Source organism: Leguminivora glycinivorella, chromosome 15 (assembly GCF_023078275.1).
Source record: "Leguminivora glycinivorella isolate SPB_JAAS2020 chromosome 15, LegGlyc_1.1, whole genome shotgun sequence".
Lineage (NCBI taxonomy): Eukaryota > Metazoa > Arthropoda > Insecta > Lepidoptera > Tortricidae > Leguminivora > Leguminivora glycinivorella.
The window spans coordinates 14,005,860-14,030,046 of record NC_062985.1 but is presented as its reverse complement, the minus strand read 5'-3'; the positions used below and the strand labels follow the sequence as shown (position 1 = coordinate 14,030,046).

Sequence of the window (24,187 nt, the reverse complement as noted above, 5' to 3'; positions counted from 1 at the left end):
ATGTCGAAACCAGCGTTTGCCTGTGTTACACTAAACCCGAGTTCCCCTAGGTACAGCCAGGGTTCAGCATCAGCTGGACTTCGGGTACTGCTCACTCGAGTACTCATCAAGACAAGTCCGATGACGAAAACAGCGTTTGCCTGTATTACACTAAACCCGAGTTCCCCTAGTTGCAGCCAGGGTTCAGCATCAGCTAGACTTCGGGTACTCATCAAGACAAGTCCGATAAAAAAAACCGGCCAAGAGCGTGTCGGGCCACGCTCAGTGTAGGGTTCCGAAGTTTTCCATATGTTTCTCAAAAACTACTGAACCTATCAAGTTCAAAACAATTTTCCTAGAAAGTCTTTACAAAGTTCTACTTTTGTGATTTTTTCATATTTTTTAAACTTGTGGTTCAAAAGTTAGAGAGGGGGGGCGCACTTTTTTTTCCTTTAGGAGCGATTTTTTCCGAAAATATTAATATTATCAAAAAGCAATCTTAGTAAACCCTTTATTCATTCTTAAATACCTATCCAACAATATATCACACGTTGGGGTTGGAATGAAAAATATTATCAGCCCTCAGCCCCCATTTTACATGTAGGGGGGGGTACCCTAATAATTTTTTTTTTATTTTTACACTCTGTTGGCGTGATTGATATACATATTGGGACCAAATTTCAGCTTTCTAGTGCTAACGGTTACTGAGATTATCCGCGGACGGACGGACGGACGGACAGACAGACAGACATGGCGAAACTATAAGGGTTCCTAGTTGACTACGGAACCCTAAAAAGCAGCGTTTGCCTGTGTTACACCTGAGCAAAGAAGGAGCCTATCATAACTATAAGTATTTGGTATTGAAAATTGAACCTTATTTTATCTACAGCCGTTTCCATCAAACAGAAACGCGCAAATATCACACACAGTGCCGCCGTAGGTAACGATCGTATGTTATTTCGTTCGGAGTAATGTGTGCTTTATGAGCGAGGTACAGGATTTAAACTCGCACGATATGCTATAAGGGAAAGCAAATAAAACCCAATATAAAGCTTACCCTTATGGCGTTAGGCTGAGCCGATGATAAGGGTTTTGAAAGGGTATTGGGCTATTTTAGGTAAGCGCTTTCGTTAGGGCTTTAAAAGCAAAATGAAAGGGTATCGCGTCAAAAGGGTAGGGTAAGTTAAGCCTAACGAAATACCCATACAAAACCCCGTATAAGGGATAGCGGGCCGGTCCCTGTACGGGACAGCGGTGGACGCTTTCATAGAATGTTCCATTTTCGAAATACTTACTGATTTCAAAGTGATCCTACTACGTGTAGATACTAAGTACTTTATTTCGATTTTCAATGTAAATGTGTAAGTAATAGTTGAAGAAGCCATACAGTGCTAAGCTCTTCAAAAACCCACAAATGTACTTAAGTGTCTGCTTAACGCCATATCAATTATCCTGGCATGTGCATGTCGTGTTGACACAGAAATGTTTCACTAAGTGCGTGATATATAATGTTTCCAATATAATAATTCAGTTGCCAAATAAATAGTTGGTACTCGCGTCTGAATAAACCGTAGCCGTAATGACATTAAAATGCTACCTCATTTTGAAATATTTTAAGGCCCCATTTTAGTCGCCAAACTATTATTTTTGATACCCATTTCTATGGTTATTCAGTCGCCCGGTTAAATACGTGCCTATAAATATTAGCTTAGCTAGAAACAAATTATCTTGTATGAAATTGGAAGGCCGTCAAAAAGTTGTTATTATATTTAAGTTCTTCGAAAAATCAGTTATTGAAAGTATCTATTATGTATGGCATCTCAACGAAATCTATTGTCGAATTTCTTGCAACATATCATCACTTTTGACACCATAAAGCATAAAGGAACGTCGATGCGGCTAGAGAGTAAAAGTTCGTAAGTAATTTTTTTCCGTTTTGTTAAAAAAATATAATAATTTACTGATAATGTGGTACTATACTTAGCGCGGTCAATTGTTATAGAAAATTACATGCCAGTTCCTCTAATCAGCTTGAGCATTGAGTTAATTTAACGAAATAGCTTTTACAGTACCTTTATTACTTGATTGATAGTTGCATTTTTAACATTACATTTTTTTTAAATAACGATGTAGGCATAATTGTTTACAGATTGCCCTGCCTAATCAATATTATTAGCTTGTAGTTATTTTAAAAATCCTTAAAAGGAGTAATTTAGTTGGTTCCTTAAATTACACATTTAATTACTAGCTGCGATCTCACCTAATAATAGTTGTAACGGGGTCGTCGCTCCGCGTGCGTTTGTTTACCGGCACGATCAATCAACTTGATGGATGTCGTTGAGATACTTTTTAAACTTCTGCAATTTTAATTGGGTCGCCGCTTATCAGGCAGATTCGGTAAATGTTTGCGTACGTTTACGTAAGATACACTTGGCGTGATTTTAGTGATCGAAATATCGTAATAATAGTAGTAGTCTAACGTTTATTTTAAATGTGATAAACTATTTGAATTTACATATCATCGGAGGTCGGTATCAAGTGCGGATCCAGCTTCATGCCCAGAGGGGGGGGGGTCACGTGGTAAAGGCCCGGGGCCCCAGGGGGGGGTCAAGTGGTCTATTTGTATGGCCACCTTAGGCTCCAGGGGGAGGGTCATGACCGCCGTGACCCCCCCCTGGATCCGCGCATGGTCGGTATCTGTTTCCCTTATGTAACATTATAAGCTAAATAACAGCTAGTACCATTGGGCCATTTTTTTCAAAGTTGTCCACCCCACTTTTTTTTGGATTTGGAAATTTTTATGCGGTTTCCACTCGGAATCGCGAGCTCTTTCAGTCCTAATAGGAGAGAAAAAAGTGCCGCAAGGTTTTTTCCGTTCCGTTACCATTTTTTCATACATTTAATTTTGTATTGCGGTAACGGAACGGAAGGTCTGAAAAATGTATGGAAATCTTGGGACATTTTTCTCCTATCAGGATCGATGTTACAAAAAAAGTGGGGTGGACAACTTTGAAAAAAAAAAATGGCCCTAATGGTCTTTCAAATCGTAATCGTTTAGTCTTATTTTTCTTACCTACCTTTTTGAAATCCAAAAGACTTTAGCTTCCTAGTCAACAAGCACAATCAGTGAATTTTATTCCGGCTTATTCTGTTATCTTCAATTTGATGACATCAAACTAACATATTTTAGGCTTTCTTGATGCGTAACTCTTTCTTATGGTTCCACTTCACTATGGATGGGCTACATGCCCAAATTTCGTTTTTTGGATGAAATTTTTTGGATAAAAATGCACTTACCGCACTTTACCGCACTTCGGAATCGATAGATCATCGGATTTATCGATCAATCAATCGTTAACTGTCAATGTCAGTGTGGCGCCCGGCCGTCTGTTTTCACGGGTCATTCACCCTTTAACCTATTCGAGGTGCGCTATGTTTTGATGCACTTACGTTACATGGGTCAGTCAACTACTTTTTTTGCTGCTTTTTTCCATGGCGATTAATGTTGTAAGTGTTTTACTATCAAGGTATATAACACTTTTACCTTAAATTGACAATTTAGAAATGAGATTTTTATCAATTATCCAGGTTTCCTACTTAATTCATATCAGAATGAAATATACTCAATATTATTAATGTTTTCAAAAAATAGTATGTACCTATTATAGTTGCAAGTAAATATATGAAAATAAACACGCTTATGGAGAACTCAACCTACTGTATTGAAAGAGGTCGCTCTGGCCTTATTTAATAGAGCTAACAATCTAAAACAAATTAAAAATCAAAGCCGATTTGAACACATTTCACGCTATCTTCCTAATAAATAACCCCCGACCTACAGATAACAACAAAAAACACTGGAAACAATTCTAATCAACTGTAACTAAGTATAGTTAACCGGTGTAAAATTTATGACCGCGATTATAGAATGTTAATTAATGAATATGATTAAATTTCGAACTTGGCTTACGGCACTGCCGTGCTACTTTTGTTTGTTTTTGTTATTTTGACCTGGCATTCCATTATGTCTAAGCTTTTATAGGTTATGTTGTATGCTGTAAATATTTTTCAACAATTTTCAATAAAATAAATATGTAGGTATGTATCATTATTCCTGGAAATTAATTTCCGTTATTACCAAGACGGGTCAGAATCAGTGTATGTAATACTTAGGTATCTTACACTTCGCTTCAGTTCGTAACTAGTAACTGTTTTCTTTGGCGCGATGTCGTTTTTTTGTACGTTTATTTTATTTGTAATACCTAACCTACACCTAATAATTGATATTATGTACTAGTAATGTTGTTGGGCTACTTAAATCTACAATTTTCTTTCTCTTAACTTTCTTTATGACAAAATAAAATAGAATAGGTAAACTTTATATTACCCTTAACAACGTTGTCAAGACACTCAAACGCCGGCGCCATGAATTAAAACACATTCAAGACACGTTATAGCTATCAGAAATATGTACATAATTGTATACTCTACACCATTGAAATAAAGCTATTTTTTCTACTCCCGAACTGTTATACGTCATTTACACGGTCGTGCATAGATCTTTAAAACCCTACATAAAGGTCTATTCCCCAAAGCCAGCGTCCGCCGGCTTTCCGCGCATGCGCGCAGTATCGAAAAAACTGAAAACGCATTGTTTGGCTCTGTAACCATGGCAACGCCTTATAACGACACTGCACGAGTGCGCAGAAAGGCTTTGAGCAGCTGAGCTGACAGTGCAAACCTTTGCGTCAAAATACAGGAAGCAGTGTGAATTTCACGAAAGTTATTCAAGAAAACTATTAAAAACTAAGTGCATGGTCGTAGAAAAAGTATTGTATGCAACGGTGTTTAACTGAGTCAAAAAATACTCGTGTCGTCTCAATAACAATTTTCGGCTTCGCCTCAAATTGTTACCCACGCCACTCGTCTTTTATGACCTCCTTTAAACGCCTGTTGCATAAAATACTATAGTATCTGTCTTCTAAGTGACCACACATTATTGTCCTCTTAGTAACATGGCAGCGCAATTCGATCAACTGATCCCTCGTAGATCAAACGCGTGCGCATCGAAGACACTTTACCGACACTGTATACTTTAAGCCAACACTGTAAGGTCTAAATCAGCAGTGTACTTATATTTATAGATCATCGCTTGTTGACATCCTAATTGACATAAAACCGGCTTTGACAGCAGTTATTTTGAGCTGTTACGTAATTTATCTTGCTTACTGTCGTGCTGTCAAAACAAATCTGTTACTAATGGTAACACATATATATGTGCTTAAGGTAAATAGCGTGACATGACAGTTTTTAGTTTTGACTCGACTTCTTTTATGCTTATCATCCAAGAGTGACAAACGTCTTGACAGGTAGGTATTTTAGCAGATTTGATGCAGTTAAGAAACAGACTTTAACAAAAATGCCCTTACGTTCCTATGACTATATGAGTCCTTCTATATACAGTCAACAACACATCTGTGAATACAGACAAAGTGCCAAATATATGTATACACACCTTTATGTACAGGTAATAAAGTTCTGTAAGTATTACATATTTTTGGCACTTGTGTTGTTGACTGTACATGATATAATAATGTGACACATCAATTTTAAGTGTACAGTGCAAGAGTGTATTTTCAAGTCACGATTTGATCCAGAAACACAAAAGTCCAAGTTTCATCCAAGACAGTCATTTTTCATCAGTTTTGTAGGTTGTTGCGGTATAATCCTAAAATGTGTAATCGCTGTGATCCGTATCACCACATACCTATCTCTTCTCTTCACTTGGCAATCTTGGCATGTCGGTATATTAAAAAAGTATCAATAAAATTAATTTTTATTAAGCAGAAACGTCTGCTAACGATTCTAAACATTTTTATATTAAAGGAAAAAATGGAAAAATTTTACGCTTCCGGCGGGACTTGAACCCGCACCATTTTTGCAATCCGTGCAATGCTCTTACCAATTGAGCTACGGAAGCCACGCCGGACTTCGCAAATCTTTCCATGCCTTTCCTTTTTGTACACACACTTTTTGTACGTATTTAGTATGGGTTAGCACATTGTTACTGGTGAATTCTCAATATAACTTGAGACTCCAGTGCCGTTACAAGATGTAATAGTCTGTCGGTAGATGGCGCTAGACGTCACCCCAAGACGTGTGTACAAAAAGGAAAGGCATGGAAAGATTTGCGAAGTCCGGCGTGGCTTCCGTAGCTCAATTGGTAAGAGCATTGCACGGATTGCAAAAATGGTGCGGGTTCAAGTCCCGCCGGAAGCGTAAAATTTTTCCATTTTTTCCTTTAATATAAAAATGTAAAGTATCAATAAGTTTAAAAATATATTTTATTGTCATAATAATCAATAATAAGATCCCTCAGATCACAAGATCATTATTAGTTTTGATAGTTGCCATCTCGTCCGGTTGACTTATTTTCTTGGTGACTCGGTTTAATCGTCTGTGCGGTCGCGTGATAAGCTAGGATTAGCCGTAACCCCGAACCTATAGTCTAGTCTAGTGCTCGTCTAAGGTCGAATTTAGGGTTTCCGCACGTGTTTATACTGTTTATCCCTTCCACATAACGATCGTAGGTAGTTGAAATGAAATGGAACTGAGTCGGCGCAAAAGGTTACAAAAGGTCCGTGGGCCAAAAGGCAAATCTAGCCAAGATGGAAGACATCTTACGGCATCTGCTCTTTACCTGTCTGTGTTCGTAAGTCCGAGTAGATTTCCTCTGGCAAGAGGGACGTACATTCAACCAATTTGAATCCTAGGCCACTGTAGAACCTTTTTACAGTCAATGTCAAAAGTGACTTCTTTGGCCAATAATTCACGATGGCAGGGATAAGACAGGGTTCTAGTCAGGGTAGTTGACCGTACATCTCAAGGCTGATCAGAAATGACTCAAAACTAAAAAGAGGAGGTTGAGGCGGTCTTTGTGCCAAATACTCGTAGCTTTGTAGATCGATAGGTTTCAATAATTATTTCCTATTAGTTTCCATTCTCTGAGTTTTCGACCAGGGAACCAAGATTTAAATCCTATAATCAAAACATGTCTCTTTTTATACGACTGCAAAAAAACGGTGATATTTGATTCATGCCGTTCAACAATATTCCGAATAACCGCCATTTAACCGCACACAAGAAAAAACACTTGCGTAATTTGATCGCTTATCAAATATTAAAATTATTAATTAGTTATCTCGCCATATGAAACAGGAATGCGGCAACAGCTAAAGTACCTACACATGTTTTCTGACTCAAAATAACCCTTAACTCTTTGGAAGGAAGTTCGTTATCCCTATGGTTTTTTTATTTTTATGGGATAGGAGGCAAACGAGCAAACAGGTGCCCATGGACACCCGAAACACCAGAGGTGTGCGTTGCCGGCGTTTAAGATGGGTGTACGCTCTTTTTTTTGGACTTATGATGGAATACTGACGTAACAGATGATGGGACAGTTGTTTACAATAATCTAGAGTACCTACTTACAGTTACATTGCTCTATCATAACATAAGTCTTCTTCTTCCTCCTACCCTTATCCCACGTTATGTGGGGTCGGTACAACACGTCTTCCTCTTCCATTCTCCTCTATCTTTCGTCATCTCAACACTCACATCTTTCTTCCTCATATCCTCTTTTCTCAGACGATATTAAATTATATCACAATAGAACACCATCTTATTGTGTCAACACTAAGAACATTTTCCTAGAATGGGATAAATTTATAATACATAGTTCCTGAATAATTCGGGCCAGTTGCACCAACCACAGTTAAGAGACTGACATCCTATAAAATAAAATTTAGCAAATGCTGTAACGGTGTCCTATGGTTTGATGCAACGGACCGATACCTGATGTGATTAATCACTAATAATAGGTAGTAATAATTATTTTCTCTTTATCTTACCAACACATAATAATCAAGAGAAAAGCTCATTCCACGCGTATGTTTACTCTCGCCAGATGTTCGTTGCTCCACATCGTTGGCCCATCTGGGTACGTACATTCCCCATCAAATATATCGGAGCTGCCAAAGGTATCACAAATATCGGAACGCGCCTCTTTCAAGACGTTATTCGAGTGCATGTTCCGATATTTCTGAGAGCTTTGGCAGCTGAGATATATCTGACAGCGACCGAACATTCCATCTCAATCGCACAATAGTCACAATCAAGCGCGTTTAGCTTCCAAACTCGTAGCTTTTAACCTGTCACTTTTACTGTTGTGATAAGGCCCGGTAAAAGTTATATGTAAACATTTATATGACCGTGAACTGAGTTACTTAAAATAGAAAGAGAAGAGATGTAGGTTAGTACGACTAGGGCGTTAGGGCGACTACGGCGTTAGTTGCAATAGCTTTGCCGCCAATTCGAATATGAACTCCGGCATTGGATGCTGATGCTGCATCTACTTTAGTTATGTCTTTAGAATTTGTCTCTAAGTTTTGGGTCAATGATGCAATGATAATTAGAATACAAAGTATTCATTTGGTGTAAAACATTTTACATTCAATCAACGAAAATGTCGCTAGATCGATATTCAGTTTCAGCGTAAATAAAATTGTTCATAAGAAATATACCATTCGCAAATTGTTTTTATCACCATAGAAAGTAAGTAGGTACCTTCCTGTTCATTCCGGACAATCCGGACTGTCTTGGAACTCTGGAACGAGGTCTCCCAACTACGCTACCGTTCACGATTCACATATTATCTCAGGAACACCAGTATAAGTGTGATATTTAATTACACACATCTGTTTGGAACTCGAGGTCAAGTTATGCCAGAGTCACAGGGCAACATGTATGGTGAATATGAGAGTAGCACCCACAGGCTGAGTCAGTCTGCCCACGCGCTTACAACATCGCTCATTGTCAGTTATTCGCTCCATTATCTGCGTATTGTTTTCTATTGTAATGACGGTTTCCTTATATGGAGATTGATTTAAGGAATTGACAGAAGTGGAGTAAGTTTGGTCATGCTGGTGCGGTAGAGCCTTTTGCGGGATGTGTTCTAATTTTTGCACAGTCATCTGCAATATTATGTTACTCCTCAAAGGTCGCAAAATTTTGTGACATTCATGATCACGTGAGCTATTTTTGCGGCCTTCGTTGTATTGTATTACATATGACGATACTTAAATAGTGCTTTGCTGCCTAGTTTATCATTTTGTTCAGGGATGGTTATGTTAGATAATCAATAGATGTTCAACTGTTCGGAAATCTATCAATTAAAAAATAAAATGGATTTTTATTTCCGATTCTATGATGGACATTTGTACATATATAAAATTAAACACTTGCAGAGTAGGTATATTAATGTCTACTGTTTATTAAAATATCTACAGTTAGGTCAGGTCAGTGTCACGAAACAACTATAAAATAGGATTCTTGACACAGTTCCCACATAAGCGAAAACATATTAAAACACGATTCAATATGAATCATTCGATATAGGTAGATACTTAAACTAAAAACGGATACGAGTATCCCAGGGGCTCAGGAACAATATCTTCTGCATCGGCAACTGTAGCTGATTACAGGGATTACCCTAAACCACCCTTTTTTTTGCTCTATACATAATCCCTCTATATCTCTCTTTGGCCAACTCTAAATTAAATATTTCAAATGTTGTGTAATTTTGGTACCCCTTACGTCACGGCTACGTAACAAAATGTGGTCCAAGCCCATACATAAGTGAAATAGTGCGCGGGGTCATCGCTTCGTTATCATTTCGGCACGGATTCCGTGCCCCCGACCCGCTCTCCATTTCTCCCCCTCCCTTGTAGCAAAACTTACATATTTATGCTATGTCATACATTCATTTGTCAAATAGAACATTGTAAGGTTTCTACAAGTTACAGGTGGACTTCGGAGTTTAATAAAATCTAAAAGTCGAGTCAGTAAGGAGCCACTTATGGACTCCATTTCAAAAGATTGACCAATAGGGAACTTGACTGTAGTTACAATAAAATATTTTATAACATGCCCGAAATAAATCATCAGATAATAAAAAAGAAAAACATGGACAGAAGTTATATTTAATAAACATTTTCTATTTAATAAGTCAGGTAGAAATATATAAAGTAACTGAGTTGACCGTGACGTCACTCAATTCGATTTCATATAAATTCCATATTAGCAAGTCGTTCAAATTCGTTTTGACAGTTCTTAAAAAGAAGCTGATTTGACTAGGAGGCAAGTAGCCTATTATCAGCTACATTCTTAGGTATACCTTTTGCTTGACTGATACCAGAAGAAAGCGAGAAATTTCTGTCTTAATGTAAAGATACGTTCCTAAGTTTGACTAACGAAGTAACGACTAACTAAAACACCTGATTTTCAGAAATACTGCAAATATTGGGTTGGTAAGAAAGTAATGAGCGATCGATTGAATTCCACATAAAATTTTTGAGAGAGATTTAGAATCTTCTATGGTCGAAAGTATATAAAGGGCGAGTCGCACAGTTTCTCGTCAGTCATTCACTAGCTGTCGCCGAGCTAATATAAGGAAGAAAATGGACGAATTAAAAGTGCATGTAAGGCATTGCTTACTATATGAATTTCAGTCTGGCCATTCAGCCGCCGAAGCAGTGGGTAATATATGTCAGCGTGTTGCTCCTGAAGTTGTGTCTGAGGCCACGGCGAAACGATGGTTCCAGCGGTTTCGTAGTGGCGACTTTTCATTATCAGATCAACCTAAGTCTGGTCGACCGGTGAAGATTGATGTAGCCAAATTAAAAACCTTAATTGAAGGAGATCCGAGGCTAACGAATCGTACTCTTGCTACCGAGTTAGGCTGCTCTCATGTCACCATAGAAACACATTTACACGAGTTGGGAAAAAACTACAAATACAGTGTTTGGATACCGCACGAACTTGATAGAGATCAACTAAACCGCCGTGCCGATATCTGCATACAACTTCTGTCTTTTCGCCGCACATTCAACTGGTTGGACCATCTTATCACTGGAGATGAAAAATGGGTCTTATATATAAATCACACACGCAAACGTCAGTGACTAGCTTCAAACGAAAAAGGAATAGAGGCACTAAAAACAGAGCCTCACCCGAAAAAAGTTATGCTGTCCGTTTGGTGGGATATTCATGGTATTATTCACTGGGAACTCCTACCAAGTGGAATGACTGTTACCGCATCAGTATACTGTAATCAGCTTGAAAATTTAAACCAAAAAATCTGTCAGAATCGTCCACAGCATGCTAAAGTTTTTTCCTTACACGACAATGTTCGCCCACACATTGCAAAAGTGACTCGGCTAAAGCTATTGGAGCTAGGTTGGAAAGTGATACCTCATCCACCGTACTCTCCAGACTTGGCACCTACGGATTACGCATTGTTCAGATCGCTAAGCAATGCGTTGAATGAAAAAAAGTTCGATGATCAAGCCCATCTACGACAGTACATAGCTGAGTTTTTTTAATCTAAACTTAAGAACTTCTTCGCCGATGCTATTCATTCTTTACCAGAACGATGGAGACAAGTAGTAGATAACGAAGGCCGTTATATTTTTGATAAATGATTAAAATAATAAATTAAATAAAAATTACAATATTGGTTATGATTCGCTCATTACTTTCTTACCAACCCAATAGCTTTCGTAAATGCCAATGAAGCGAGGAATTTTGGAACCATGAATGTATTATTATTATTCAATGTCTCCATCAACTCAAGTAAAGTGTATCCTACAGTTATCAATCAAAACATAACGTTTGTAATCTATATTATAACTGACCTACTGTTTCAAACATGATTGCACTTTCAATTGCTTTAACCAATTTGAAACTTGTATCCATCTCAATTTATTTTCAAGTTGTCATTTCTGAACTAGTACAGTAGAACTGCTACAGAGTTAGTTACACATCTACATTGCCGTCTCGCGATTTGATTTGAGACATAGCTACTTTTTATTATTTAAGTAAGTACTTACATCTCGAGATTTTTTTATGAGTATTGATTTGAGACATCTTTTCTCGTAGAATTGGTATGTCGAGTTGAGCCCAGTTTCTTGTCATTTGAATGCTCTGTCAGGGCTGGGTACCTAGCCAACGTTATACCATCGCTTACACTTCGTAGGCGTATCGTAGCTAGCTCTCTCTATCGCTCTTCTGTAGGGGCGCAACAGAGCCCGACTGCGTTTTGTGCCACTTAGCGTCAAAGATTGTCACTTCGGCTAGATCGGCTGGCTGATTCCGAAACTCCACGGTTGAGCTACAAACCTAAACGTGCTGTTCATCATATTTTCCTCATTGGCTACTGCCTTAGTGTCAATATGACATGTGTTTATTCGTTGAATACATTGTGTATTACAGAAATCAGGAAAAAGTAATGCAAGTTACATAATCGGACAGCATGGCCCTGGCGGGAATTAGGCTGACCGGGAGCGTTTCGGTACTGACCTGGTTACTGCCGATAAACAACGCTATGCACTCGCTGATAACTGCCCGAGATAAATCTTAGTTATATTTAGGTATCTGCACTCGTTATCTTTTGTTTTTACGTGAGTAGTTTAATGAAGCTCGATGTGTCCGGGTGGTCACCGCATTTCGGTTGTAATAATACAATATCTGGGCAACCGAGCTTCGCTCGGTTCTGTTTCGTATCCTTGACATGTGTCGCCATCTAGTTCAAAAATGAATAGTACCTATATCGAGCGAAAGAATTCTCAGCCTTAACAACACAACTACTCCACACGAGATGGCGCGCATTTCGCCACAAAAACTCAAATAGTGTATTTTCTATTCGTTTTAGCCTTGACCTGTGTCGCCATCTAGTGTTTGCAATAAATAGTACTTACATCGACCGAAAGAATTCTGTCTTAACAGTACAACTACTGCACACGAGATGGCGCGCGAAGAAAAACGCATGAAAACTCGAAAATTCGCGTTTTCCGGGACCTAAGGATAAGTTAGACCGATTTTTCACCCCCAAAAACCCCCACATAACAAATTTCTGCGAAATCGTTAGAGCGGTTTCCGAGATCGTCAGTGTAAATAAATAAATATATAAATAAATAAATAAATAAATAAATAAATATACAAGAATTGCTCGTTTAAAAGTATAAGATGTAGACCTGAAATTGTAATAGGTGGCACCTATACTAGGGACTGGAGGTCAATATTTTGGATGGAAGTCATAAACAGTTACGGATATACGAATATGCATAATAATTTTCCATTTCCATGGTATATTCTCGGAAACCATCGTATGCTACTTCAGTGAAACTCAGTCATTCTTGTACTGAGACTGGTTAAAATAGCATGACACGGTCGTGCAATTCCACGAAAATATGATGGTAAAATGTTTTGCACTGCATCAGTACCAACTTCGTATAATTTCGCAGATTTTAGTCGCGACGTATATTTTTTAACACTTATTAGAATTCAGTTTTGAGTTAATCGGTTAAAACTAAAGTGAACAAACATCCTACAGGATTTACATGCAGTATAGTACCTACATTAACAGACTGAGACTTACTATGCGTATTTATATTAAAATTTAGCAGAAGCTTTGACAACCTAAGCTTATTTAGAGAGTTCTGGGTTATCGTCTTGATTAAATTCAAGGATGGTTTCTTCATTAGGCCTATTCGTCCACTAGTGGCACTAGTTGTGTTTGCAAAAATAATTATAGCAATAACATTTGATTAATAGTTTAGTAAAATATTTTATGTACCTATTACCACATGGTTAGGCCATTAGTTTCATTCACGAAAGTCGCGGCATCGTTGATAAGAAATGATGTCATAGTTCCCGTATCTTTTGGCGGCAAATCCATTCATTTTACGTTACATGTTCGTTTTACTATCCATTAAGTTTCGGGTTAGAAACTTATCAATCGGTTCAAGGATTTTCAGTAGCATGATACATATGGTTATATCGTGATTAAATATTAATGTACATAAATATGGCATGTAATGCTTCGCCGATGCAATATTTTATTTTTAGTTGTGAATTTATCAATACGATTTGTTTGGTGACTCGATTAACAATGAATTAAGCTCTCGTAGTTCCTATAGACAACATATCTAGGTACCTAAAAGGTGGCAAATCTGAATCCGAAAATAAACTCCATATGCATCTCAGTTGCCTTCTGGTGTAGCTTATATATTGTATTAAAACATTCAGTCTAGCTGACTTTTTCCAACTGACTGACTCTTGGTGGTCAAAACTTGTGGGTTCTAACCTGATGTATGTGTAAGAGAGTAAGAAAATCGTCCTCAAAAAAGTTGAATGTCCTTATCGTCCTGAGGTAAAGCTTCAGGTTAATAATTAATGTGCCTTTTTTGCAGGGTCATGGTGTTAAGATGACAGCGTGGCTGTTCCTCCTGGCGGCCGCGTGCGCCGCGGAGCCCCTGCACAGCACGCCGCGCACTCGGCACTGGCGCGGCGCCCGGCCCTTCGACAACTCGCCACAGCACTTTGTGGGGTGAGTAGTGACCAGGTGCCGTAGCCAAATGGCATTTCTGTGACGCGAAACGAAAACGAAATGCCGCGAAAGGTAGTCTGGCTCTGTTGCGTCAAACGCAAGAGCGATAGAGGTGGATATCTACGAGCGTTTCGTTTCGTGAGCGTTTGTGCTATTCGGCTACGTACCCAGTAGTGACGACAATCTCTCAACCCAAGGCACTGACGCGGCGCCCGGCCCTCCGACAACTCACCACAGCACTTTGTGGGGTGAGTACATAGCAATGGTAGTGGTGTGACATGCACTTTAAATTCTCGCGTTTTAACAACAACATAACACCGTCAACATCGCGTCGCGTGGTCAACAGAGTCGAAATGTCGGGAAAAAAGTAAAATAATTACACCATGTTAGAATCACGTTCGACCCGTAAGGGACTTTGAATTTGAAAAGATAGAAGATGTTGTTGTCAACTTTAGCCAGTCTGCTTCGAAACCACGGGGACAATGCCGTCCTTGAAACGTCGGAGATTTGTTAAAAACTTAGTTATTCGCGATTCAGTCCCGTTTACTATATTAAGTATTATACTTTTGGCACGGAATCCTAGAAACGTCCTTACTAAAGATACAGCGCCTGCAGCGATATGCCGCGAGAAGAGATTGTCATCGGCGTAATCTGATGCGATTATTTGAGACCATTACTTTATTAACGTGCAGCATTGTAAGCAGAATAAAAGTAATGTCTTCGACGATCGCATAGATAGTGCTCACATCTACATAAATCTGAAAACTAATACCTACAATAATTTGATTAAATAAAAAATGAAAACTTATCTTATTGGAAGCTGATGAGAACTAATACATAAAAGTCGTTTTGCGTGCCGCTGTATTTAATTTACCTATCTCTCGGCACAGCTTATAGTCTGACTAGGTGGACCTACATAAGTAGAAAATAAAATGTACTTATGAGATGATAGTTATTTAGCTAAAATTATACAACGTCATATCAATAGGCGAGACGACTAAAAAAAACTAATTAGTCCGTCAGTCCCCCACTCCGCAACTTTGATGCTCTATATCTTTGTATTTTTTTTATTAATTAGAAAAAGCGAAAAATATGTATTTTTGGACGATCTAACTGACGGACTAAACAGAATGCCATTTTTAGGGTTCCGTACCTCAAAAAGGAAAAACGGAACCCTTATAGGATCACTCGTGTGTCTGTCTGTCCGTCTGTCACAGCCAATTTTTCCGAAACTACCGAACCGATTAACTTGAAATTTGGCATACATATGTAAACCTATGACCCAAAGACGGACATGTAATTTAAATTAAGAAAATTCAATTATAAGGGCCACTTTTAGGGGGTAAAAGTGAAAATTAAAAATCAAAGTTTCTAGAACTATATTGTGTTACGTATCAAATGAAAGAGCTTTTTATAAGTATTTAAAAAAAAAATTAGTACAGTAATTTTCAAGTAATTTAAGAAAGTAGGAAAAAAATTACCATCGAATCCAAGACCAATCTCCGAAACTACTATGCGTAAAATTTTCAAAAAAATACACGAGATAGTTTTCAAGGAAAACCTATTAGAAATCTACAGTAAAGCGTAAGTCGGACTTAAAAGAAAAAAACTCAAATTACGAATTTCACTCACTGCCGCTGCAAGGAGTTACCAAATCTCTTGAAATTGTGTGAGCGCGTTTGAATATTACATATAAACTCATTCCTGTTTCGTTTTGTTCAAAATATCGATTATTCGCAAAACCGACTTAAGTTCCTACTAAAAAGGAGGCGCTTAAGCCATTCTTGTAGTGTACGGAACCCTTGCAACGCGAGTACAACTCGCACTTGGCCGGTTTTTAGGGTTCCGTAGTCAACTAGGAACCCTTATAGTTTCGCCATGTCTGTCTGTCCGTCCGTCCGTCCGTCCGTCCGTCCGTCCGCGGATAATCTCAGTAACCGTAAGCACTAGAAAGCTGAAATTTGGTACCAATATGTATATCAATCACGCCAACAAAGTGCAAAAATAAAAAAACCGGCCAAGTGCGAGTCGGACTCGCCCACCGAGGGTTCCGTACCTACAAAACTTTTATGTTACTCACATAATTCTAAAGACTGGGCTAGGCTAGAAGTATAGGTTCTCTAATGAGCATAATTGTGTTTAGCGCCACCTCTCAACGAATTCGCGAACTAATTAGCACAGCTTGCGTGAGGTCTTTTATAATGTTAACCAAATTCAACATTTTTTATTTTATTTTAAAGTAGGTGTTTTATGTAAAATTTCGTAGCTATAAATTTTAACACCCTTATTCATACACTAAAGTATCCAGCCGATAAAGTTCGTTTGTCCCTTTCTATCACACCAATACGTCGGAAAGGGACAAACGAAATTTATCGGCTTGATAACTTTAGTGTACGTTTATGAATAACGGGGTAAGTAAGTATAAAGTATGGTAAACATCAGAAAGGGTGAGTAAAACAATCTGAAAGGTTCTAAGTTTTACTTAAAGGTTTTTTTAATCTAATCCAAATTTGGTTATGGTAGCTGAAAAAGTATACAGAATTAACGCAAGTTTCTAGCGGGAAATTACTAAATAAATATTATTTAAATTTTAACTTCTGATTAGCAGAAACGTCTGCGCTGGAGTATCGATTCAGAGGCCGTGAGTTCAAGTCTCACCCAAGGCAGACATTTTCCACTTTTAAATTTAAAAATATTATTTAGTAAATACATTATATATCGAAACTTATTACTGAAGAAGAAGGTTCAAAATTGAATGAATACAGGTGTATAGATATTTATGTAGCTGACCGTACGATAAAAAGTATAATTCATACACTTAATTGTAAAAATGTAATGTATACGGATTAATTAATTTAATATAGATAGGTAATTATTGATATATGGCAAAACGAAGGAAATTGTTTACACCTCCGTAAATAAGTATCTAATGATAATTTTTAATTTACCATGTTACTTCACGTAAAAATGTCTATTGAGTTTCTGCCACAGACCACCATGTGGTTTCTGCATATTCTGCGCTGTGCATAGAATTTGCAGAGACATTGCAGAGAGCGCACGCAGACACCGGCGCGGCGCCAGTGGACGCGTCTGTGTGCGTGAGCTAGGTATGCATACAACTACAAGTACTGTAGGCACCGCCCCCCTCAGTAGATCGATGCGATAACATCAATTTAAAAACTTCCCGAGCCTCGTGGCGCCCACCATACAAAATTTTTGCTAGGGAATTTTGATTCTTATTGTACTTGAGATTGAATTCAATTTCAGTTATTCGAAAAATTTTATAAACAATAGAAATTATATTTTATTTGTTTATGAGAGTTAAAATTCCATTGAAACCATTATGTACTTTAGAAAGTACATTCGGCGCCACGAGGCTAGATACACTGTCACCTACAAATTCGACACTCAAAAGTGTCCGATCGCTTAGTTGCAAATGTGTGCGTCTAGTTGACAAACGAAAACTTCGCAATGTAGTAAAAACTACTTTCATTTTTTTACAAAAACAACGTTATTTCTTAGAAATTAAAGTTCAATTTCAAATGCAAGTAATTGGCGGTTATGACATTAATAAATGTGATCATCGCGCAAGCCATAAAATTTTATTACCGCAGGTGGCAAGTGTGCATATTTTTAAACAAATCTACGTCTTATTGCAACCAACATAAGTTTAATTCAGTTCGCGCTGCTGCGCGGTAGTTTAGAGCATGTTCAGATGACAAGCGCTCAACGCGCGTTTTGATAACGCGCGTTTACAACTACATAACAACTTATTCAGGCCGTACACATGCTAACGCGCGTTTTATTAATACGCGCGTTGAACGCTGCGCTAGGAGCATGTTCAGATGACAAGCGCTCAACGCGCGTTTTGATAACGCGCGTTTACAACTACATAACAACTTATTCAGGCCGTACACATGCTAACGCGCGTTTTATTAATACGCGCGTTGAACGCTGCGCTAGCGCTCGAATGTTGTCAGCGCGCGTTAACGCGCGCTTTGAGATCATTGGTTTTCTATGTTTCCGTTCAGTTGAGCGCGCGCTTTTGACGCCAATGGACGTATTTTAGGGTTCATCGGTTCGTCCAGAAATCGTCCGAAATGGAAACCGAAGCTTTTGATACGGAATTATTTATAGACGAAATAGAGAAACGTCCTGCGATATGGGATATGACAAGTATGACTTGGCTTTCAGTCGGCCTAGTTGACAAAATTGGGTGCGCCAGAAGACGGAGATATTGTCGTCTTCTGGCGCGTCGTTTCAACCGTCGGTATAATATCACCGTTAAAACTGTTCCTACGTCCATCTTCGACAAACGTAAGAAATCTACTGACTGAACCATAGCGGTCTCGGCAACGCGCGTTCAACGCTCGGCAAGCGCGTGTCATGTGAACACTATACAAAAACTTAGCGCGCGTTCAACGCGCGTTGAACGCTTGTCATCTGAACGTACCCTTGGTGATTATCTGATTATCGATGGACTATCGCATCGTTCTAAGGGTACGTTCAGATGACAAGCGTTCAACGCGCGTTGAACGCGCGCTAAGTTTTTGTATAGTGTTCACATGACACGCGCTTGCCGAGCGTTGAACGCGCGTTGCCGAGACCGCTATGGTTCAGTCAGTAGATTTCTTACGTTTGTCGAAGATGGACGTAGGAACAGTTTTAACGGTGATATTATACCGACGGTTGAAACGACGCGCCAGAAGACGACAATATCTCCGTCTTCTGGCGCACCCAATTTTGTCAACTAGGCCGACTGAAAGCCAAGTCATACTTGTCATATCCCATATCGCAGGACGTTTCTCTATTTCGTCTATAAATAATTCCGTATCAAAAGCTTCGGTTTCCATTTCGGACGATTTCTGGACGAACCGATGAACCCTAAAATACGTCCATTGGCGTCAAAAGCGCGCGCTCAACTGAACGGAAACATAGAAAACCAATGATCTCAAAGCGCGCGTTAACGCGCGCTGACAACATTCGAGCGCTAGCGCAGCGTTCAACGCGCGTATTAATAAAACGCGCGTTAGCATGTGTACGGCCTGAATAAGTTGTTATGTAGTTGTAAACGCGCGTTATCAAAACGCGCGTTGAGCGCTTGTCATCTGAACATGCTCTAAAAACGCGACGAACGCCGTCCACTGCCGCGATCTAGATAATGAATATGACACTGAATTGTGCAAACTATTGGACATAAACCGTAGACGTGGCCTTGAGCGTTCGGATGAATCGGATGGTGTCCTACCGCAATCTGAGGCGCTGAATGTTTTAAGACTGTGCACACTTACGCCGTATCTCGCGTGGGCGACGGTCGCGCGACCGTCGCCTTCACGTCTCATCGCATCGTCTACTTCCATATCGATAAGGTTTGATTTCGTATGCGTCGCATCGCCGTCGCGCGACCATCGCGCGACCGTCGCCCACGCAAGCCATCGGCTTATCAGTCGCGGTCATCAGCCGCGTCCGTCAGACGCGTCCCATAATTTGTTTCAAGCTTTATACACAAGTTTTCCTTTCAATAGCAATAGCTAACGTAACGCTTGACTTGAGTAATAAAAACTGTATAGTTAAATTAATGAAATATGTATAAGTAGGATATTGAAATCTTCTTTCTTCGTTGAGCCATCACAGCTAACTTTAACTTACAAACGGTCTTAAGCACCTGCACTTCTGAAGGCGCTTAAGTCATTTTTGCTAATAAAAAAAAACCACAACGTTCTATGAACATTGGTCAAGTGCGAGTCGGTTTTCGACTTTTCCATACAAAGAACTCATGAGCGCCTGAACGACTATGATGGCAAAGTTAACGTTTCGCACTTTCAAGACTTTACGTATATATCTCGGAAACGATAAGAGATAGAGCAAAATGGACTTCAGATTTGGGCTTTCGGTGGCACAAATTCTATGTTTTCGTCAACAGACACCTTTTTTTGGACCGATTTGAATAAAATTTTGCTCAGTCAATTTATAAACAGTCTTAAGCGCCTCCTTTTTAGTAGGAACTTAAGTCATTTTGTACAAATGAAAAAAAATTTGAACAAGTTCTAAAAGGAAAAAGACAGAAATGAATTTCTTTATACCTGTCCAACTCGCTTACACAATTTTAAGACGTTTAGTAACTACTTGCAGCGGCAGTGAGTGAAATTCGTAATCTAAGTTTTTTTCTCTTAAGTCCGACTTACGCTTGACTGTAGATTTCTAATAGGTTTTCCTGTAATCTACAGGGAGAGGGCTATCTCGTGTATTTTTTTGAAAATTTTACGCTAAGTAGTTTCGGAGATAAGGGGGGGGAATGGTCATTTTTTGCTTATTTTCTTAAATTACTTCTAAATTACCAAAACAAAAAATATAAAAAAAATATATTTCAGATGCTGATAAAATGCTCTTTCATTTGATATGTAACACAATATAGTTTTAATAACTTTGATTTTTAATTTTCAATTTTACCCCCCAAAAGTGACCCCTGTAATTAAATTTCATTTAATTAAATTACATGTCCGTCTTTGGGCCACAGGTTTACATACGTGTGCCAAATTTCAAGTAAATCGGTCCAGTAGTTTCGGAGAAATCGGCTGTGACAGAGGGACAGACAGACACGCGAGTGATCCTATAAGGGTTCCGTTTTTCCTCTTTGAGGTACGGAACCCTAAAAATGGAAAAAAATGTTTTATTAGGGTACCCCCCCTACATGTAAAGTGGGAGCGGATATTTTTTTTCATTCCAACCCCAACGTGTGATATATTGTTGGATAGGTATTAAAAACCGGCCAAGAGCGTGTCGGGCCACGCTCAGTGTAGGGTTCCGTAGTTTTCCGTATTTTTCTCAAAAACTACTGAACCTATCAGGTTCAAAACAATTTTCCTAGAAAGTCTTTATAAAGTTCTACTTTTGTGATTTTTTTCATATTTTTTAAACATATGGTTCAAAAGTTAGAGGGGGGGGGACGCACTTTTTTTTCCTTTAGGAGCGATTATTTCCGAAAATATTAATATTATCAAAAAACGATTCTAGTAAACCCTTATTCATTTTTAAATACCTATCCAACAATATATCACACGTTGGGGTTGGAATGAAAAAAATATCAGCCCCCACTTTACATGTAGGGAGGGTACCCTAATAAAACATTTTTTTCCATTTTTTATTTTTGCACTTTGTTGGCGTGATTGATATACATATTGGTACCAAATTTCAGCTTTCTAGTGCTTACGGTTACTGAGATTATCCGCGGACGGACGGACGGACGGACGGACAGACAGACATGGCGAAACTATAAGGGTTCCTAGTTGACTACGGAACCCTAAAAATGAAGAAGGGTTTACTAAGATCGTTTTTTGATAATATTAATATTTTCGGAAATAATCGCTTCTAAAGGAAAAAAAAGTGCGTCCCCCCCCTCTAACTTTTGAACCCTATGTTCAAAAAATATGAAAAAAATCACAATAGTAGATCTTTATAAAAACTTTCTAGGAAAATTGTTTTGAACTTGATAGGTTGAGTAGTTTTTGAGAAAAATACGGAAAACTACGGAACCCTACACTGAGCGTGGCCCGACACGCTCTTGGCCGGTTTTTTTATGTAGTCGTCATCCCTATTGTATGAATCAACAATCTCGGAATATTGCTGGGATAACTAACTCAAGACGCGTTCAGGAGGTTATTACTTCCGATATAAGACCGTTTGTAAGAGGTCTCAATTGGAATTTACCTACGTCACTCGGAGATATGCGAATTTATTATTATTTAACCACAGCCAGGTACTGGTCTTTCAGGCTTCTGTATTGAGCATACTCTTGTACGCAGCCGAGACCTGGACGACGTATGACAAAGTCGAACGCCGTGTCAACTCCTTCTATATGCGCTGCCTGCGTAGGATCTTGGGCATATCATGGCAAGACAGGGTGACAAACCAGAGGGTTCTAGAAATCGCACAGCTACCCAGTCTGACCGCGCTTCTCAAACAGAGACGACTGCGTTGGCTGGGGCATGTGCACAGGATGGAACCCTCCCGTTTACCACGCCGCGTTCTTCTAGGCGAAGTAGCGAATGCCAAAAGAGATGTTGGGAGACCATTGCTTCGCTTCAAAGACTGCGCCAAGAGAGACATGGCAGCCTTTAAAATCGACTACCAAAACTGGGAGAAGCTTGCGGAGGGGCGGACGGAGTGGCGAAAGTGTGTTGGAGATGGTCGCAAGTTCGTCGATGAGACCTGGTTTGCGGCACTTGCTGACAAAAGGGAAAGAAAACACCATAGCGAAACGTCGCAATCGGTTGCAAGCTTCCCTTGTCAGCTGTGTGGCAAAATGTGTCGCTCTCGCATAGGTCTCTTTAGTCATCAAAAGCGATGTCTCTCGGACATTGCACCATAAATCGTCTGAAATAGACGCTAAGGCCAGTAGTAACCACAGCTGCACTCATCACTCATCATCATGATAGGGTTTTTGTAAAACTACTCGTAACCTGACTAAAGTGATTAAAAAAAACTTTTTTAAAGTTAGTTAAGAGAACATCCTTTAACACCTGTGAAAAATTGTTATGATTATAACACAATAATCAACATCAGCTTTCAAAAGACGTTGAAATAGTGGAGCTTCTGATAATGGACCAAAACTTATCGACAAATATTTGACTCACTTCATCTATATATAGATGAAGTGAGTGATCCATCTAGGCAATGATTTTGCAATGTGTGTAATTTCAAATCAATAAAGATAATACAAAGATCAAATCTTAAAGTTCATATACCGCAGGATAAGCCCGGTAGCCGCGAGCGTGAAATTCACCCACGCATGCGCCCACGCATATCACTTTACTACATTTCGGCCGTCAATCCGAGAGTTGGGTTACACTCATTGTTGATATTTCTGAATGGACGGACGATACTTTGACACTTTGTTGAACGGACGTTAGGTGCGCACTAGGAAGTAGGGAAGCAGTAAATTAGTTATTTTCCCCTCACTAGCTCGGAAACACGTGTTTTGTCCTTTAATACCAGCGGGTAAAAAGGCATTTTATCCACTAGTGGGTAAAGTAATTTGACCTTGAATAGGCTGCCAAAGCTCAACGAGGGTGCGGTGTGCTGATGACGGGAGGACTTACGGAACTAACTTGTTCCGTTTATTGTCCTTTGAGTCGTCGGCAACCCGAACCCTCCTTAGAACTTGTACACTCCTTTTTACTGTGTACTTAACACAGCAAAAGGGAATGTACAAGTTTCTAATGGGGTGGCAACGCGCATGTGACACTGTTTGAGTTGCAGGCGTCCATAGGTTACGGTGACCGCTTTACATCAGGCGGGCCGTATACTTGTTTGCCACCGACGTAGTATAAAAAAAAAAAGTCAAATTAACTGCTTTAAAATTGATAAAAGTAGGTGAATCTAGGAATAAAGATGATTTACCACCTGTGGAACTACTGAAAGCAGTGATAAACGCATTTTTTGCGTTGTAGTTTCCTCGCTATAGTGAGGGGAAAAGTTTTGTGTTATACTCGGGTGCAAATGTATTTTACTTCTCGTGTGTTTAAAAACTCGCAAGTTCAGGATTCTATTCTCGAACCACTCGCTTCGCTCGTGGTTCAACTATAGAATCCTTTCACTTGTTCGTTTTTCAATTCCACACTCGGCGTTAAAATACAACTTTGCCCCCTTGTATAACAAATAACTATTGTTTTACAAGTGGGCAAAGTTGTTGTTTAACCGCACGTGCCAATATTGATACCCGAGCAAGTGAAAGATCCCAATATTGACCCACGAGCGTAGCGA

At 39.1% G+C, this 24,187-nt stretch overlaps 1 protein-coding gene across 1 annotated transcript in view; it reads left to right on the top strand.

Moving 5' to 3' along the window:
- Window positions 1–24,187, top strand: part of LOC125233988 (fibrillin-2-like) — a 135,821-nt gene that overhangs the window by 20,980 nt on the left and 90,654 nt on the right. The window contains exon 2 of the mRNA XM_048140168.1: window positions 14,289–14,425. Coding sequence (XP_047996125.1) covers window positions 14,289–14,425 — 137 coding nt within the window. The remainder of the gene's footprint in view (window positions 1–14,288; window positions 14,426–24,187) is intronic.